The sequence below is a fragment of the Aquarana catesbeiana genome, linkage group LG01 (genome assembly GCF_042186555.1).
Source record: "Aquarana catesbeiana isolate 2022-GZ linkage group LG01, ASM4218655v1, whole genome shotgun sequence".
NCBI lineage: Eukaryota > Metazoa > Chordata > Amphibia > Anura > Ranidae > Aquarana > Aquarana catesbeiana.
In genome coordinates this window covers 731258276-731278848 of record NC_133324.1, presented here as the reverse complement: position 1 = coordinate 731278848, position 20573 = coordinate 731258276, and the positions used below count along the sequence as shown (strand labels likewise).

Sequence of the window (20573 nt, the reverse complement as noted above, 5' to 3'; positions counted from 1 at the left end):
ACACTAAACAGGTTTTTAAAGTAGTTTATTAGTCAGCTCTGGGGGTCTCTTCCGACTTCGGGGTTCTCTTCTTTCTTCTCTGTGCTCTCCGGCCTCTTCTCCCGCTCTCCAGTGTCTTCTGCCGGGCTCCTCCGCTATCTTCTGCTCTTTTGCCCACTCTTTTGCTAGCGGTGGCCCGATCTTCTCCGTCGTCTTCTTCTCTCTGCTCTTCTTCCGATGTTGACACGACGCTCTCTCCCGCTGTAATGCCGGGTAAGCGGTGCGCAACGACTTATATTGGCATGGGGCATGGTCACCGGGTGATGTCATCCGGTGACCACGACCCCATATGACATCACCGTCCCATCATGCCCTGGCAGAAGATAGCGGAGGAGCCCGGCAGAAGAACCGGAGAGCGGGAGAAGAACCGGACACCAGGAGAGAGCGGAGGAGTCGGAAGAGACCCCCGAAGATGGAAGAGACCGCCGAAGCTGACTAATAAACTACTTTAAAAACCTGTGCAGTGTTTTATTTTTGACACTTTTCCCAGGTGAATGGGTAGGGGTAAGATGTGGTGGGGGGCCGGGATCTGGGGGCCCCCTTATCAAAGGGGGCTCCCAGATTCCGATAAGCCTCCCGCCCGCAGACCCCGACAAACAAAGGCCAGGGTTGTCGGGAAGAGGCCCTTGTCCTCATCAACATGGGGACAAGGTGCTTTGGGGTGGGGGGGCACAGCGCCCCCCCCTGCCCCAAATCACCCACCCCCCCATGTTGAGGGCATTCGGCCTGGTACGGTTCAGGAGAGGGGGGCGCTTGCTCGTTTCCACCCCTTTCCTGACCGGCCGGGCTGCATGCTCGGATAAGGGTTTGGAATGGATTTTGGGGGGACCCCATGCCGTTTTTTCGGCAAAGGAAGTTCCCCTTAAAATCCATACCAGACCGAAGGGCCTGGTTTTGTCTGAGGGGGGAACCCCACGCCAATTTGTTTTTCATTTTGGCGGGATTCCCCTTTATCCTCAGCACACAAGTCGCACTGCAAGTCGGATCATGATGATCGGACTTGCGGTACGACTTCTATTCAAATCAGTGGGCTCCCATAGGGAACCACTGATTTTGAATGGAGGCAGAGAAAGGCCGAAGCCTCATTTTACCGGTGTCTATCGTTTCCAGCACTACTCTTGAACGCGATTTGCACGCTCTCATGCACAGTGCTGGATCAAGATCTGGCTCAGTTACTTTCAACGAGGGGCTGAGGGGATTCTGCAACAAAGAAGTTTTTTTACCCTAATGTATAGAATGTATTAAGGTAAAAAACCTTAAAGCTTTAGAAATACTGTAGCTGCAGCAGAAGAAAATCAGGACTCAATGGTCAGAAATATACACGCTTTGGCAGGTAAAACAGCTCCCCGATATGTATTTTATTTGTGTATGTAGCCATTTGCCTGGAGTTCAGCTTTTAAAGTTTTAGAATATAAAATATAAAAGAAATGACACTGAGAGCATGGCACCACAGCAACAGTCTTTCTCTCACTCTCCTAATGCCGCGTACACACGGTCGGACTTTTCGTCTACAAAAGTCCAACGGACGCTGACGGACTAAAGCTGGCTGGTAATCCGATCGTGTGTGGGCTTCTCCGGACTTTCAACTGACTTTTTCAGCCTCAAATCCGACGGACTTTAGATTTGAAACATGCTTCAAATCTTTCCGACGGACTCGAGTCCGGTCGAAAAATCCGCTCGTCTGTATGCTAGTCTGACGGACAAAAACCCACGCTAGGGCAGCTATTGGCTACTGGCTATCAACTTCCTTATTTTAGTCCGGTGTACGTCATCACGTAAGAATTCGACGGACTTTTGTGTGATCGTGTGTAGGCAAGTCTGTTCGTTAGAAAGTCCGCCGCAAGTCCGTCGAAAGTCCGTCGAAAGTCTGTCGGACAGGCTGTCGGACTTTTGTAGCTGAAAAGTCCGACCGTGTGTACGCGGCATAACTGTAATTAATGCTAATCCTCAGTTGCAGGAGGTCCCTATCCTTCTTCCTAATGTACATTTTTATATAGGGGTACATATGTCTATGCTGAATAGCATCTAATGAAATGTTTTGGCAGACTGCCCATTAGTTCCATACATGATCTACTTGGTTTGTTCACTCCACATGTCCTGATAGAATCCTCAGACACAGACCCCCCTTGTTGGTCCCCTTGTTAAGCCAGGTTGTGATCCCCTAATGGAGCAAGCAGCCAGGCACAGGGTTTTTTCAGCCAGGTGCATTAAATCTCACTCAGTACTCAGACAGCAATCAGGTAGCTAGTGTTATTTTTTGTTGTTTTTATATGTTTTGTAGAACTGAGATGGGGATTGGGAAGTGCTTTGGGATGCCCAGAACTAAACAACCTGAATGAGGACACCCATTGAAACAGTTAAAGTGGTATTAAAGGCAAGTATTTTTATTTTTTTTATAACAAACATGTCATTCTTACCTGCTCTGTGCAGTGGTCCCACTCTGGTGCTCCTGGCCCCTCCCTCCTGCCAGATGCCCCCAGAGCAAACCGCTTGCTGTGGGGGCACCCAGGCAGGATTGCTCCTGAGCTGCCACTCTGTGTGTCCATTCAGACACAGAGCCTTGGCTTGGCTCCCACTGCTGTCTCAGCCAATGAAGAAGGAGAGTCCCCAGAGAGCCGAGGCTCTCGTGCACATTGCTGGATCAAAGTATTAGGGGTGCTGGGGGGGGGCTGCTACACACAGAACTTTTTTTATCTTCATGCATAGGATGCATAAAGGTAAAATTCCTTGAGCCTTTAGAACCACTTTAACCACTTGCTGCCCGCCTGCCATCATATGACGACGGGACGGTGCAGCTGTTGTTCTGGGCTGCTGTCATATGACGGCGCAGCCTTCCAGGCAGCCCGGTCCCGGTGCGTGTGTCCGCCGGGCACCCGCGATTGCCGGTAACCGAGCAGGACCGTGGATCTGTGTGTGTAAACACACAGATCCACTTCCTGTCAGATGGGAGGAGACCGATGGTGTGTTCCTTGTACAGAGGAACACCGATCGGTCTCCTCCCCTTGTGAGTCCCCTCCCCCCACAGTTAGAATCACTCCCTAGCAACACGATTAACCCTATAGCGCCCCCTCATGGTTAACCCCTTCATTGCCGGTCACATTTATACAGTAATCAATGCATTTTTATAGCACGGATCGCTGTATAAATGTGAATGGTCCCAAAAATGTGTCAAAAGTGTCTGATGTGTCCGCCACAATATCGCAGTCACAATAAAAATCGCAGATCGCCACCATTACTAGTAAAAAAAAAATAATAAAAATGCTATAAATCTATCCCCTTGCCCTAGAGGGCACCCCGTACTCTTTGATAGGAGGAGGGGGCAGGGGCGGCTGAGACGAGCTCCCCGATCGTCAGGCAAACTGTAATCGGCGGCACTGTGCAGGGAGCTCGTCACATTAACCTAAAGTGAAAGCACAGTGCTGTGCTCTTTGTCTCCCCCTACAGTCCAGTACCTGGCAGGAAGAGCTAAGGTAAAGGTCTGCCGTTTTTTTATAAGACTATCTATCTATCTACTGTATGTGTGCACACACACACATACATACATATGTGTGTGCATGTATGTGTGTGTGTATATGTATGTATGCATGTGTGTGTGTGCACATGTATGTATGTGTGTGTGTGTGCATGTATGTATGTATGTGTGTGTGCATATGTATGTATGTGTGTGTGTCTGCATGTATATATGCATATGTATGTATGTGAGTGTGCATGTATGTGTATGTGCATGTGTTTATCAGTGGCGGTGCGTCCATAAGGGCGCACTGGCACCGCCCCCTCTCTCCAGCCACCCCCTCTATGACCAATGGATAGATTCATGCATAGCCACCCCCATATTTAGATGTCCGGCCCCTTTTCAGGCGCCAGGCGCCTGAATTACAGTGAGGGGTGTTTTTGAAGCACCTGATTAGAGCCATAGGCTCTAATAGGCTTCAAAATAGGTGAGCTGCGAGTGCCATGCTTGAAGCTCACAGTCCACCCAGGTGTGTTAGAAAAGCGAATTAATATTCACTTTCCTAACACTAAATTTCCTTTCCGCCAATCTGGTGTGTGGGTCTTTTACCCGTCACCTGATTGGCTGAAACGATAGGCGCGGCTATTGGATGCCTATCAGGAGGAGAGGACGAGAGATGAGGATGGCAGGAGACGCAAGGAGGACCGTCACGTGCTGCCCCACCGAGACAGGGTAAGTGCCGGGCAGTGCGAGGGTGGGCAAACGGGAAACGGGCGGGGGGATTTACAGTGGCGGCATTCGATGGCACAGTTGCAGCATTTGATGGCACACTGGTAGCATTTAATAGGCACACCGACAGCATTTGATGGGCACACTGGTGACATTTGATGGGCAAAGTGGCAGCATTTGATGGGAACAGTGGCGGCATTTGATGGCACAGTGGTGGCATTTGATGGAACAGTGGCGGCATTTGATGGCACAGTGGCAGCGTTTGATGGGCACAGTGGCAGCGTTTGATGGGCATGGTGGCTGCAATTGATGGGCACAGTGGCTGCAATTGATGGGTTTTTTTCAGAATTTTTCAGTTTGCTTGCGCCCCCCACTGGTTTATATGTGCGTGCATATGTGCATTTATATATGTGTGTGTGTATGTATATATACAGTATATGTGTGTGTGTTATGTGTGTGTGTGTGTTTACATGTATGTATGCACATTTTATGTATGCGCTTTTAATCCTGACCCCCTATATGTGTACAATCAGAACCAATTTTTAAATTTTTTTTGCTTGTTCATAGTACCAGCAAAAAAATGCTGTTCCTCCAAAAAGCGATCCATGCTCAGATCGGTTTTCAGAGGCATTTGACAGCCCGGTAAAGAGGCAATATGTTGCCTACTGACTGCCTGTTTTAACCCCCTAAATGCATCATCACTGCATGCAATGCACACAGTTGCAGGGTGGTTGCAGTGTAGCCCCATTCACCTAGGGGTGTACTTCAAGGGTGCCCTGACTGGAAAAAGATTGAGAAACACCGACATAGAGGAACCCATCTCTCCATTTTCCTCCTGCAGCTGCTGATAGCCTGTGGGAGGGAGAGGAGGAGAAGCGGGGAGGAAATGGAGAAATCGATTCCTTTATATGCAGCCACCCATTGGCGACCGGGCCCTGTTGTTCTACCACCAGGCTCAGAAAAGAGCCCTGTCCGGGGGTCAGGGGGCCCTTCATGGTTTCTTGCATTGGGGCCCTGAAGGTTCTAGTTACACCTCTGCTATCATCTTCAGAAATATGCCAGTAATGGACACAGAGGCTTTTCTGTCAGATTCCTTTGAAACACTGAACTTTTATTGTATAAAGCAAATGATTTTAATTTGGACATGAAGGAAATAGTATAATACTTTATTTGCTAGTATTGATAAACAGTATTACATCTAAAAACTGTTTGTTTTTGCCAATGAAAAAGCTCCCTTTCTGTGTAAAAAAGGAAAGCCTTGATAAATAATACCTTGGGCCCCCGTTTTATATCTTCTTGCAAATCATGCTCAGTGTTTAACCACTGGGCAACAAGCCATTAATTCAGATGACAGCCCTGTTCTAGAGTCCACCCAGGCAACTAATTGCAAGAGTATCTCAGAAGTGATATATACTTCAACATTTCAATACACAATGGCGTAAGCGGCACTTGGGTATGAATGTAGAAAGAGCAAGCAATTAATGGTTTTGTCAGTGTGTCTTTGCGATTGGTCTCTTCTAGAAACACTGTGCAATGAACTTTATATACTGAGATCTATAATGCAATAAATCCAACAATATTGAATACTGTATAAAACTTTTTTTTAATATTTAGTCATTTTAATAGCAGTTCCAGAGAAACAGCTTAATACAGTGTTGATGCACATTATAGGAACTGTTTTACCTGATAGAGAATAGTAATGTGCATCCTGTTATTCATTCACAGCTACATTGTGATATATTGCTGCATAAATGGGCAACATTTTTCAGAGCCTGAAACGCTGTGCTATTTCCCCCCGCCTCTTCCCTGAATTTGGACAACTACAGATCATCACCACAAGGGTGATATTTATTTGAGCTGTCTTCTTTTTTAAGCTCACTTAATGTTGTAGTAAAGCCTTAAGGTTTTTTTTTACCTTAAAGAGGTTGTAAAGTCACTTTAAATGTATCCCCTACGGATTATGCTGCAATTAACTATAGTGTATATGTTTCTTTACAATGAAAAGGCTGAATACCTTTTCTCACACCGCAGCTTCCCTGAGCTACAGAAAGAAGTGGGAGGGGCCGATATTCCCCTGTGATTTCAGCCGGCCAGCACAGGGGATCATGTGACCACAAAACAGCAGTGTGGGAAATGGTATTTAGCCTTTTCATTAAAAAAATACACATAAAATATAGTGAATGGCAGCATAATCAGTAGGGGATACAAGTATATTTGCTGCATATTGCAGCTAAATAACAGCAGGAGAGGTGGGGAGGAGAGTTGCTCTCACACTGACAGACCAGGGAGGGGGAGAAGGGAGAGACTTACAGCAGAGCAGCGGGCTGATGGAAGCACCTAACCTGACCACGGTATCATGGCTCAGTAGCCATGATTACCGTGGTCAGCACAGACAGGGGAACACCGGAACAGGCAGGATTAACCAGGTATATTACACGATAGGAAGGGACAAATTACACAGCACAAGCACTGTGCTATAGATCATGCCTTTAGGGACAGGAGCTTTGTTCTTTGTTTTTTAGGGTTACAACCACTTTAATGCATTCTATGCATTAAGGTAAAAAACCTTCTGTGCCAGAGGATCCCCCAGCCTCCCCTTATACTTCCTTTATCCCATTCTCGATCCAGTGCTGCGCACGAGAGCAATGGTTCTCTAGGCTTTCTCCCTCCTTACTGGGAAGATGAGTGAGCATCTTCCTATGGTGGGCGCTCGCTGAAGAGGAGGAGCCCGGAGTGCTGGCGAGGGTTCCTAGAAGAAGAGGACTGCGGCTGCTCTGTGCAAAACTATTGCACAGAGCAGGTAAGCATGACATATTTATTTTTATTAAAAAAAGAATTTGGAAGGTTTACAATCATGTTAGACTGCGTTCACACCTGAGAGTTTTCAGCTCATAAAACGCCTGAAAAACACCCAACAAGCAAAATCCCATTCATTTCAATGGCACCGGTTCACATCTGAGCGTTTTGTCACCTGAAGCAAGCTAAAAAAAAAACATGAGCTTCTTTGGGGCAGATTATAGGCTTTTTCTTCCTTTTACATTGGTGACCTGAACATAATTGCAGCAAAAATGCGGTAAAAAACGTGCGGCTTTGAAACGCTCAGGTGTAAATGCAGCCTTAAAGTGAGCTTGTCCTCACCATGTAAATCTCGGGCGCAGCGCTTTGAGTAGACTGGGAGTTTTCCCAAGTCAAGAGCTTAGATGATGCTTTTCTGTGCATGTGAGATGATAACAGGCTTCCTATGATGCACTTAGGCACAACTCATCATATAGAGCAGAGGAAAGGTTTACATTAAGTGACTTTCACCCATCCTCTTTTTGAGCAGACACTACTATTACAAGCCTGGTTTCAACCAGATTGCATCTGCTTAGCGTGGGTGCTCGGTAGTGCTTCAGTATCCTGGCTGCATTAGCCAGGCTAAGAGCATTTTCTGTCCTTAATCTGCATAAGCTAGAAGCATTAGGGGTCTAGACGACGATGTCCACATACTCTTACATGGTCACAGAGAGGCATATTAACCCCCTTGTGACAATATTAAAAGAGAAGTTTGGGATTAAAAAAAATGTATACTCCCCTAGGTGGATGCAGCATCAATCCAATGCTGAGAACAGCAATTTTTAAGTCTTGCCACAGATTCTCAATTGGATTTAGGTCTGGACTTTGAGCCATTCTGAAACACATGAATATGCTTTGATCTAAACCATTCCATTGTAGCTCTGGCTGTATGTTTAGGGTCGTTGTCCTGCTGCAAGGTGAACCTCCGCCCCAGTCTCAAGTCTTTTGCAGACTCTAACAAGTTTTCTTCTAAGATCGCCCTGTATTTGGCTCTTTCCATCTTCTCATCAACTCTTACCAGCTTCCCTGTCCCTACTGAAGAAAAGCATCCCTACAACATGATGCTGCCCCCACCATGTTTCACGGTGGGGATGGTGTTTTCGGGGTTATGTGCAGTAATAGTTTTCTGCCGCACATAGCGTTTTGCTTGTAGGCCAAAAAGTTCAATTTTGGTCTCATCTGACCAGAGCACCTTCTTCCACATGTTTGCTGTGTCCCCCACATGGCTTCTCGCAAGCTGCAAATGGGACTTTTTATGGCTTTCTTTCAACAATTGCTTTCTTCTTGCCACTCTTCCATAAAGGCCAGATTTGTTTAGTTCACAACTAATTGTTGTCCTGTGGACAGATTCTCCCACCTGAGCTGTGGATCGCTGCCACTCCTCCAAAGTTACCATGAGCCTCTTGTCTGCTTCTCTGATTAATGCTCTCCTTGCCCAGCCTGTCAGTTTAGGTGGACGGCTATGTCTTGGTAGGCTTGCAGTTTTGCCATACTCTTTTCATTTTCAGATGATGGGTTGAACAGTGCTCCATGAGATGTTCAAAGTTTGGGATATTTTTTATTTTTTTTTAAATTGTTTATTTATATCAGAAAACCGGTTCACCAGGATACACAACCATAACATAGTCACATTTAACAGCAATAAAGTACAAAGATTCAAATATGTTAATCGCAGTACAATGGTATAAATGGTACAAGAAACATCTATTTACCAAAGAGATATGTGTTAGGGAAGGTTATAGTGATGTATGTTGCCTTGTTAATTCTTTTAATTATAGCCAGTCTCATTACAGGCTTTCCTCTGGTCATCCATCTATCTGTTTAACTTATGTTTTGATTATGGTATATCAGGATGCTATATATCCGTGGCGAGCGGCTTCCTGTTCTTTTAGGGATAGCAGGGGTTAGAACAGATTAATAGCGGGCAGAGCCCAAACAGAGTAGAAAGAGAAAAGTGGGGTTAGGGTGAGGGGAGGGGTCACACAAGGGGGAGGGATGGAGGGTGGGGTAATGGTTCACGAAAGAGGAGCTGAGCTTTCGCCTGTCATATGCATTTCCCAATTGCATGTTATAAAGTTATATTCACTGAACACGGAGGGCCTGCCCCTCTTCTGAATATTTGAAGATATTCCATAGTTGCCAAGTTTTGGAGTACGTTTCTTGTCTGTCTTGGTTTGTGAGGATTAAATCCTCCATCTGATTGATATCTTCAACTTTTTTGAGCCAAAAGGCTATGGTCGGTGTGTGAGGGGATTTCCAATAGAGTGGGATGCAAGCCTTCGGTGCGTCTAGTAAGTGGCGTATGACCAATTTTTTGTAAATCCGTGCAGGGGTATCAGTATCATGGAGGAGGAAATATGCCGGGTCGTCCGGAACATTGTGGTCTGTGAATTTTTGAAATATCCGGCGGACTTCTCTCTAGAAGTTCTGGATCTGGGGGCAGGACCAGAAAATATCAAGGAGTGTGCCTTTTTCCTCTTGGCAACACCAGCAAACATCTGACGCTGAAGGGAAAATCTTGTTAAGTAGCTCTGGGGTTCTGTACCGGTGCGTGAGGATTTTGTAGTTTGTCTCCTGGATCTTAGTGCACAAGGAGGATTTGTGTGTGAATTTAAGAATGTGCTGTGTTTTACTGGTTGTAAAGTGGCAGTTTAGTTCCTTTTCCCACTTGCTGAGGCTTTGCAGTCGACCTTCCCCTGGTGGTACAATTAACATGCCAAAAGTTAGTGAGAGTGAGTGTAGTAAGGTCCCTGCCCCCCGTACATAGCTCCTCCAGTGGCGTGAAGGCCTTATTGGTAGCATTGGGTGGTGGCATACTGCGTAGGAAGTGGTGGAGCTGTAGCGCTCTCAAAAAATCTAGTCTAAACTGTCCCTCTGGGTCTGATAGTTCCACGATCGATTTCCATCGACCCATGGCACTGAAATGTGAGGCTTGGTAAAATCCCTCCTCGCCCAGTTCCGGAAACCTCCCATCACTCAGACCTGGTTCAAACCGAGGGTTACCCAATATGGGTTGAAGGGGAGAGTCACGGGAAAAGAGGGAGGAAGAATCAATCAAGCACAGACCCTAACAGTAATGCCTATTAACAGGTGGCATTTAAGATCCGGTGGGAGCGCGGTGTAGCACCAAGGGGCTCTACGTAGGGGAGTCGCACTCTGTGCTTGTTCAAGTTGCGTCCACAGTTTGGTGTTTGTATGTCAGCACCAATCTATAAGTCTACTTAAGTGGGTCACCTTATAGTAGGTACGAAGTTCTGGCATTGCCAGGCCTCCGTTTGGTTTAGGGAGTGAGAGAATCTTTCGATGTTGGCGCTTTTTTTTCCCTGCCCAAAGAAATTTTATGAAAGCCGATCGTATTTGGTTGAAGTAGTCCGCGGGAATATGAATAGGGATGGTCTGCAGGAGGTAAAGGAACTTGGGTAAGATTGTCATTTTGAGAATCCAAACCAAGAGTGAAGGCCGCTGGTCAATTTCTCTAGTAATTTTTGGACATTCTTTAGGAGGGGAGGGAAGTTATGTTTAAATAGTCAGGAGAATATCGGAGGTATGTGTGTACCTAAGTACTTCAGAGCTGTAGTAGTCCATTTTAAGAGGAAGCTGGTTTGGAGACGTGTGAGTTGTGGTTGAGGGATTCCCAGCCCCATCGCTTCTGATTTGCTAAAGTTAATTTTCAGATTAGCGAGTTGACTATAGGTGTGGAATTCTTTCATAAGGTTGGGGAGGGAGATGTTTGGGTTTGTGAGGGAAAACATCAGGTCGTCAGCATATGCAGAGACCTTAAATTGTCCTTTGTTAACTTCTACCCCGGTTATGTCTGGGTTCGACCTAATATGACATAGGAAGGGCTCTAGGGACAACGCGAAGAGCAACGGCGAGAGTGGGCAGCCTTGTCGGGTCCCGTTGGTGATTGGGAAAGCCTCTGAAATTACCCCATTTGCTCTAATTCTAGCCGACGGGTCTGAATATATTGCGGTAATCCAGTTCAACATTTTGTCCCCTAGTCCTATGTGCTTCAGCGTTGCGAACATGAACTTCCAGCTAACCCGGTCAAACGCTTTTTCCGCGTCCGTCCCAAGGAAGACGCATGGAGTCTTGGTGCTGTTAGCTACGTGTAGAAGATTGAGGACTTTGATCGTATTGTCCCTAGCTTCCCTAGTTGGGACAAAGCCAACTTGGTCTAGGTGTACGAGATAAGTGAGGTGGTGTTGTAGTCTGGAGGGTATGATCTTTGTGAAGAGTTTGTGATCAGTATTCAGAAGGGAGATTGGGTGGTAGGACCCGCATTGACTTGGGTCTTTGACCTCTTTTGGTATAACTGAGATTTGCGCTTGTAAAGTGGAACTGTGAAACTTTCCCCCTGTGCTAAGATCGTTAAAAAATCTGACTAGATGTTGTCCTAGGGAGGGGAGTAAAGTTTTGTAGTAGGAGATAGCGATTCCATCCGGACCTGGAGCTTTACCTGGTTTGGTACTATTTAATGCAAGTTGAAGTTCAGGCAAGGTAATGGGGTCTTCTAATAACATTTTTGCTTCCTCTGGGAGGGATGGCATAAGGGATGACGATATATAATCTGCAATCTCTTCTGGAGTATTTTGTGTCTCGTTTAGGTTGTATAAAGAGGTGTAGAAGGACCTGAACTCCTGCACAATATGCAGGGGTAGGGAGACTTTCCTTCCCGTGGGAGATATGATGTGAGGTATGTAAGACGCTAGTCTCTGCTCACGGAGCGATTGGGCAAGAAGTCTCCCACATTTGTTACCGGATTCATAAATTTTTCTACGGCTAATCTGTAATGCCATTTTTGTTTTGTAGCGTAAGAGGTCAGTGATCTGCATACGCGCTAAGTCAAGTTCTATTTCTAGTTGTTTGGTGGGGGTCTGCTTATGGTTGGCCTCCAATGTTTGTAGTTTCTGTAGTAGTAAGTTCAGTTGTGCAGTCCTTTGTTGTTTGAGTCGTCAGCCATGTTTGATGAGTATCCCCCTAATAACGGTTTTGTGCGCCTTCCACACCAGTCCGATGTCGCAGTCAGGGGTGCTATTAGAAGAGAAGTAGTGACCTATTTCCTTAGTTACCTCCGCTAGAAAGTCTGGATCTTTCAGTAAGCTCTCGTTTAATCTCCATGGTGGTCTCTGTGTCGACGAGGTGTCTGAGATAGCGTAACGCAGTGTTATAGGAGCGTGGTCTGACCACGTGATTGATCCTATTGTGGATTCTTTAATCGCATGTAGGTGTCTGTGAGGGATCAGGAAATAGTCGATACGAGAGTACGTCTGGTGTGGTTTAGAAAAAAAGGTATAATCCCTTTCTCCCGGATGAAAAAGTAGTATCTATCAGTTGCATGGAATGTAGCATCTGGCTGATATGTCTACGCAAGTCTCGCAAAGTAGAGGACGATCCAGTGGAGGTATCCTCTGATGGTGTTAGGGGGACATTAAGGTCTCCGCCCAGGATCAGTTGCCCGTCCGAGAATTGCAAAAGTTGTTCTAACTGGCGTTTAAGGAATATGTCTTGTTGGGTGTTGGGGGCGTATATGTTAGCTAGAGTCACTTTTACGTCTCCTATCTGTCCTTTGAGGAAGAGAAACCTACCGTCCCTGTCATATTTTACATCTGTGAGTGACCAAGAAATTTTTGCTGAAATTAGAATGGAAGCCCCTCTTGATTTAGCTTCCGTGTACCTTGAGTGGTATACCACTGGGTAAAATCTGTTCTGGAGTGTTGGTAGGGTACCTTCTCTGAAGTGTGTTTCCAGCAAAAAGATGATGTCAGCCCCCATGCGGCGCATGTCATGGAGCAGCATTCGTCTCTTCTCAGGTGTGTTTAGGCCTTTCACATTCAGTGAGACTATATTTATTATAGCCATGTTCGCGAATTGTAAGGGTGCTGGGGGGTAGAGGGATGGGGGGGGGGGGGGAGGTGAAAGGTGGGAGAGCTAGAGGTTAGGAGGGGTAGGGCAGTAGATGAGAGTGGATAGACCTAGTTAAGAATTAGGAGGAAGTTAGGAAGCTGTCACAAGGGTGTGCAGCGTTAGTAGAAATACTAAAGTAGCCGAACCGGCTATGATGCTCCCCAGCAAAAACCTGGGAATGGAGCATAGTCCTATGTGGGATGGTGAATAGACAGTGCCGGGAAGCGAACTCCCGGACCCCTCCATCCACCCCCGGCTATTTATGAATATTGTGTGCAATGGTGGTGTACCACTGAGGATAAAATAGGTAGATTGACTATAGAATATCATGTGCTCTAGTGGTACAAGCAAATAAACTAATGAACAAAATGAGGCGATAACTGAAGCCAACATTACCATAAACAAAACGGAATCATCAACGAAAACCCAAAACGTGTAATGGTTTAAGTAACATTTCCATCCCCTTCCAGCATTAAGGGTTGTTTAGGTAAAGTAAAGTAATTTGAAGTGACTTAAATGTAAATTAAATTAAATTAAATGGGGGGTAGCCCTATGAGTAGTAGTGTTCCAGCGCACAGGACAAGGTACAGAATTTGTGATCCAAATTTCACATACCTGGAGGAATTTAAGTACCCTACATCCGTCTCACCAAAAAAGCAGGGGCTTGGGATATTTTTTTTAAACCTAACCCTGCTTTACACTTCTCCAAAGTTTTATCCTTGACCTGTCTAGTGTTTTCCTTGGGATTCATGATGCTGTTTGTTTACTAAGGTTCTCTAACAAACCTCTGGGGGCTTTACAAAACAACTGTGTTTATACTGAAATTAAATTACACACAGGTTGACTCTATTTACTAATTAGATGGCTTCTGAAGGGGATTGGTTCCACTAGATTTTAGTAGGAGTATCAGAGAAAGGGGGCTAAATACAAATGCACGCCACACTTTTCAGATATTTATTTGTAAAAAAAATGAAAACCATTTATCATTTTTCTTCCACTTCGCAATAATATGCCACTTTCTGTTGGTTTATCACATAAAATCCCAATAAAATACATATATGTTTTTGGTTGTAAAATGTGGAAAATTTCAAGGGATATGAATACTTTTTCAAGGCACTGTATTTCAATTTCATTTCATATTTTATAAATGTCTTATGTTGTATATTTATTGGAAATTTTCAAGATTATGTTGTGTTTGTGCGTAATAAAAAGAAAGTGTTTTCAACTGAAAATATAAACATCCTCATAAACACAAACAAAAATATTATGCAACTTACAAAATTGGGACTGATACCTCTTTGTTCTATAGGTCCTCTTTTTTCAGAAAATATATAGGTTTTGAGGTCTTACATACATGCTAGCCCATAATATTTTTTTTTTTTACTTGGATATGTGAACAGGGTATGCATATGGGAGGAGGCCCAAACCTGTTAACCCTTGTATAGCTCTATTTGGTCTTTTTCCAGCTTGTGTAAATGGTTTACATAGGTGATACTTTTCACCAATTACTCTTTTGGCTATTTTTGACACATTTTATTTGTGACAAATTTCAACACTGAACTCAAGAACTAAATGTCAGATCTAAACTTCTTTAGAATGGGTCAAATTCATCTAAAATGAAGACTGGCACTCCTGCCGTGTAATATTCTGGAGAAAGCACTGTCTAGTAAGGCTAACCATAGTTTAATCCTGAACAGAAAGGTCTATCAGGATTAGGGTAATATGTGCAGTAAAGTGCCTGGGGCTAGCAGAGAAATGGAAAGCCAACAGCCCTTAGGTTAAAATAGGTACCATGTTCAGGAATTCTTAAGTAAGCAGGATGCAACACTGCACTAATAGAATTTCCCCATCAATCTAGTATTAGAGCATTAAAGAAATATTCCCCTAAACTGCTAGCACAGTTAAAGCAAAGGCAACAATGAGAGTGAACTAAAAAAGCATTTATAACATTAATGAACACAATGACCAGACTAGCATAATAATAATCTGATATCTAGCACAAAAGGTCTAACATCTTTTTAGAACTTTCTAAACCGCAAGCTAAGTGGAAGACTACTGTACTCTTTTATCCTGTTTATGTATTTTTTTAAATCATAAAGAGCTAGTTTTCCATATTGCAGATCTAAAACAGTTTTATAAAAACCTGTGACAAAGAGTTCTGCCACCTGAACTTCTCTGTATTGCAGCTACTTCAAAACTGATACCAAAATATTTAACTGACATTTAAAATATATATTAAATAAAAAAACAGTTCACAGTGAGCCATTCACAAACTGGTTTGCATTAACATGTTGAATCACCAGTAAACCCTCACTTTAAATTACTTGTTATAGATTGTTGCACACAGACTGGTTAAAAATACCACAACATTAATACAGCTGCTGCCTGTGCTGACATCTTTCTAAACGTTCGACTGTTATGCTGAACCTCTGCCTTCAATACTTCTGGAGTCACTGACACTGAACAATCTTGTAGATGAAAAAAAAAATAGAGACAAGTTAGATGTCCTTACTTATTGCAGATTAGTGAGTATTGAATATAAGAGTCCACTGGCAGGGCTTATTTACATCCCCAATGTTGGCAGCATTTAGCAGAGGTGATGGTGGACCAGGGCTCAGGGCAGTTTGACATATCTATGAATGCGCCCGCGATTTACATGTATGCCGCCACGATTTACATATCAATGCTGCCCGCAATTTACATATAAACCATGTGTACACTGCACACAGAGCAGGGCTGGGCAGCCTTAGTGACTCACTGGGCTGGGCTTATCTTAAGGTAGGGGCCTGGAGCTGCAGCTCCAATAGCCCCTATGTTAATCCAGCCCTGGTCCACATGATAGCAAAGGTAGCTAACATTTTAAGAAGGAATCAACAATGGTAGCCTCATTTTTTCAGGACAAGTTCCCTTTAAAACAATACTGAAAATGTTGATAACACTCATCCAGGCTGAAACCAACTTTCTCAGCTCATTCTGCTGAGAAAGCTGAGCTGAGCTGTTTTCCAACATACATTTAGAGTGTATTGTATATTATGATAGATTTATATGCCCTGGCACATCTCTTACTATTTACAGTGCTAATATTTGTTTATTGTGTTTATATTTTTTGTACAGCACAGAAGCTTTGTGGTTTTTAGCCAGTGTGAGTTTTAGAAATAGCTGCCACTATGTACAAATTTCTGTGAGATATTGAGGTCCATTCCGTGAATGGAAACTTGTGAGTGGTTGGTTGTCTACCTATATATTAAATTGTTTATCTTCACTTGTTCCTCTCACTTCATTCCTTCGTTACCCTTCATGACTCCTCGTGGTCACTCCACTGCCGGGAATTTTGAGGGTTTGGATAACCACCTCTCCTCTTGATAGCCTGTTCCACAGTTATAGTACTATTAATTGGTTTATTCTAAGCTTTATCTGCTTTATGGGAAACTTTAATTGTTGGCAATGATTGATTTGTACTTTTGTGCTTTTGTATATATTTGTATTTTGTATTTTGTAAGTGCTTTTGTATATATTTTTGATTATTTGTTGAGTTCTGAGGTAATCCGCGCCAAACATTGGTGACATGGAGGATGCTATCTATTCCGGCATGGAGGATGTGATGGGCCGACGTGACCCGGCTGATTGGATAAGCATTCATATTTTTTCAATCACCCCTTTTTTATTTTATTATTAGCTATATACAGTGGGAACAGAAAGAATTCCGACCCCCTTAAATTTTTCACTCTTTGTTATATTGCAGCCATTTGCTAAAATCATTTAAGTTCATTTTTTTTCCTCATTAATGTACACACAGCACCCCATATTGACAGAAGAACACAGAATTGTTGACATTTTTGCAGATTTATTAAAAAAGAAAAACTGAAATATCACATGGTCCTAAGTATTCAGACCCTTTGCTCAGTATTTAGTTGAAGCACCCTTTTGATCTAATACAGCCATGAGTCTTTTTGGGAGAGATGCAACAAGTTTTTCACACCTGGATTTGGGGATCCTCTGCCATACCTCCTTGCAGATTCTCTCCAGTTCTGTCAGGTTGGATGGTAAACATTGGTGGACAGCCATTTTTAGGTCTCTCCAGAGATGCTCAATTGGGTTTAAGTCAGGGCTCTGGCTGGGCCATTAAAGAACAGTCACTGAGTTGTTGTGAAGCCACTCCTTCATTATTTTAGCTGTGTGCTTAGGGTCATTGTCTTGTTGGAAGGTAAACCTTCGGCCCAGTCTGAGGTCCTGAGCACTCTGGAGAAGGTTTTCCTCCAGGATATCCCTGTACTTGGCCGCATTTATCTTTCCCTCGATTGCAACCAGTCAATCCTGTCCCTGCAGCTGAAAAACACCCCCACAGCATGATGCTGCCACCACCATGCTTCACTGTTGGGACTGTATTGGACAGGTGATGAGCAGTGCCTGGTTTTCTCCACACATACCGCTTAGAATTAAGGAGAAAAAGTTCTATCTTGGTCTCATCAGACCAGTGAATCTTATTTGTCACCATCTTGGAGTCATTCAGGTGTTTTTTTAGCAAACTCCATGCAGGCTTTCATGTGTCTTGCACTGAGGAGAGGCTTCCGTCGGGCCACTCTGCCATAAAGCCCCGACTGGTGGAGGGCTGCAGTGATGGTTGACTTTCTACAACTTTCTCCCATCTCCCGACTGCATCTCTGGAGCTCAGCCACAGTTATTTTTGGGCTCTTTACCTCTCTCACCAAAGCTGTTCTCCCCCGATAGCTCAGTTTGGCCAGACGGCCAGCTCTAGGAAGGGTTCTGGTCGTCCCAAATGTCTTCCATTTAAGGATTATGGAGGCCACTGTGCTCTTAGGAACCTTAAGTGCAGCAGAAATGTTTTTGTAACCTTGGCCAGATCTGTGCCTTGCCACAATTCTGTCTCTGAGCTCTTCAGGCAGTTCCTTTGACCTCATGATTCTCATTTGCTCTGACATGCACTGTGATCTGTAAGGTCTTATATAGACAGGTGTGTGGCTTTCCTAATCAAGTCCAATCAGTATAATCAAACACAACTGGACTCAAATGAAGGTGTAGAACCATCTCAAGGATGATCAGAAGAAATGGACAGCACCTGAGTTAAATATATGAGTGTCACAGCAAAGGGTCTGAATACTTAGGGCCATGTGATATTTCAGTTTTTCTTTTTTAATAAATCTACAAAAATGTCAACAATTCTGTGTTTTTCTGTCAATATGGGGTGCTGTGTGTACATTGAGGAAAAAAAATGAACTTAAATGATTTTAGCAAATGGCTGCAATATAACAAAGAGTGAAAAATGTAAGGGGATCTGAATACTTTCCGTCCCCAGTGTATATATATATATATATATATATATATATATATATATATATATATATATATATATTTTTTTTTTTTTTTTTATTATTATTATTATTTTTATTTAAAAATAATATTTTTTTCAGCATCATGTTTTTTTTGCAGCCTAGGGTATGAGGATTGCAGTCTGGACCCGCTGTGCCGATGATGGGTGCCCTGTAGGTGCTCCATATTATGTATTTTAGAACTATCGAGCAATGTCATTTCACTATGTGTAGCATGTCATTGTCCATAGAAGTGATCGGCACGCTGATTGCGTGCGGATCCTGAATAAACTGCGATCCTTGACGGGGTGGGCCAATTCTGTCCTTCGACACCTTCCCCCTTGTTTTTTAGGGGGGAGGTAATTGCGTGCCATGACACGCTCTTCCGGGTTCCCCGCCAATCCTCCCAGAGGGGAGTGGGGGACATGTTCCTGGTCCCGCCCTGCCATTTTCGGACATGCCCAGTATAGATTTGCTGCCGTGCAGGCCTGGAAATGTACCCGCCACACCATAAGCTGCATCGAACGTAGTGTGACAGGCACAGGGAGGAACTTGACTCAGGGCAGCCATCCTCTCCCTCCCACACATATAAATGGAAAGGGAGTAGGCAATACAGTCCATGTGGATGGTTTTTCTCCTCCTATGAGGACCGCTTGTGGCTGGGATCGGCAGCAGCCAAAGCATAGAGCCCTATTCACCAGGTTAGTATGATGGGACACTGTGGAAGTGATCATGCTTTGGATAGTTTTTTCATGGCTGCCGCCTCCTACTCTCTTTCCTCCCCATCTCCCTTTGATTTTTCGTATAATCATTGGGACTTGTACATCTATATATGCATTTATTTTATAGGGAACTGGTGTACCCCCAAACTCTTAACCTTGGTGATTTGATCTGTACTGTGACCAGCTCTCTACAATGTAACTTTGAGGATTTTTTTGCAGGACTCATACTTTCAAGTGAACTTCTGCACTTTAATTATTGTATATGTATACATTAGAATATCAAAATAAGTTTAAATATTATCGGCTGCAGTGACCCTTGTATCTTGCAAGGAAATATTTCCCCTTGTGAGATAAGGTAATGGACTTAGAATACTTTTTTGATTCATTTGTATAGGTTTGGCCCTGGTTGGGCTCCTGTTATTTGGCTGCATCACACCATGCCCCTTTTCAGCTGGCTGCACGTCCCTATCTCTCCCCTCCTATGTTATGGATTAAGTACCCCATGACTCCTGTTTTGACCGTGGTATGTACCATATGAACTCAGATATGTCGTTCTGCTTAAATATATTTAGTGCTCAGTATAAAATGTATTTTTATATGTGAAATATTATGTATGTATTTAAATATCAGTAATTAGGTGCTAATTTTGGTATATCTCCCACTGCCAATAGGATACCCTGAAGAAGCTGTTGATGAAACACGTAGTGATCCATTGATGTTGATACAGTGACTCCGCAATTGGCCCCTACTTATGGAAGACCACTATATATTTTTACACTAGACTAGTGTTTGATCTTTGGGCCTATTAGTGCAGGTTTCCCTGTAGTGTGTGTTTGTGTTTTCCTTTATATATGGGAGTTATACAATTTTTATTAGCACACATTCCACAATGTTTAAATGTTTTATGATGTTTTTATATTTGTCCTAATAAAATATGAGTTTTTTTACACCTTTACATTTGTGAGCACTTTTTTCAACTTGGGACCTAGTGGCTACCTTTAAAGTCCATCAACTGTTTCTTTTATTTTCAGCTGCCACTATGTAGTCAAATCTGAAATCCTGAGTCTGGCTAAAACTAGCTCAACTGGTAAAAGATGTTCCAGAAGATTACTGTAGAGTCCTAGATTCCTGAACATGGAAAAAGAAAGGACAATTGGGACTTTTTATTTGGCATGAACTACATAGTAAAGACAAGTTTTACAACATGTAATATACTCATAAAAAAATGTCCATTACAGCATTTTAGGAGAAAACCCTCCTAGCATTTAAAATAAAGAAATATGCCTATACTGTACCTATCAGATTTAAAAATAGAGACTGCCATATTTTAAAGCCCTCATCATTTTATGTATTGAACTATTTAATACAGGATAAAGGTCTACTTGTTTCACTGAACAGATCTGCTTTTTTAAGACCCCAAGCTCTGCTGGTATTTATTAAAGCCATATTTAGAAACTTTTTGATGGCTACCAGTTTCAGTGTCAGTTTCAGTATATACTGTATCTGTAACATATAGCACCCATAAGTGTACAAACATATAATATAATATAATAAATATCTTTT

At 43.4% G+C, this 20573-nt stretch overlaps 1 protein-coding gene across 6 annotated transcripts in view; it reads left to right on the top strand.

Annotated features, from left to right (window-relative positions):
- Positions 1 to 19965, top strand: part of TTC29 (tetratricopeptide repeat domain 29) — a 416217-nt gene extending 396252 nt beyond the window's left edge. For 4 of the 6 annotated variants that reach the window (XM_073604681.1, XM_073604674.1, XM_073604706.1 and 1 more), the window contains 2 exons: positions 19405 to 19533; positions 19682 to 19965. In XM_073604681.1, coding sequence (XP_073460782.1) covers positions 19405 to 19505 — 101 coding nt within the window. In that variant the 3' untranslated portion in view covers positions 19506 to 19533; positions 19682 to 19965. Of the gene's footprint in view, positions 1 to 2320; positions 2415 to 19404; positions 19534 to 19681 lie in introns of those variants that run through there. The other 2 variants (XM_073604698.1, XM_073604689.1) reach the window with 2 other exon arrangements.
- The last annotated feature ends 608 nt before the right edge of the window (positions 19966 to 20573 follow it).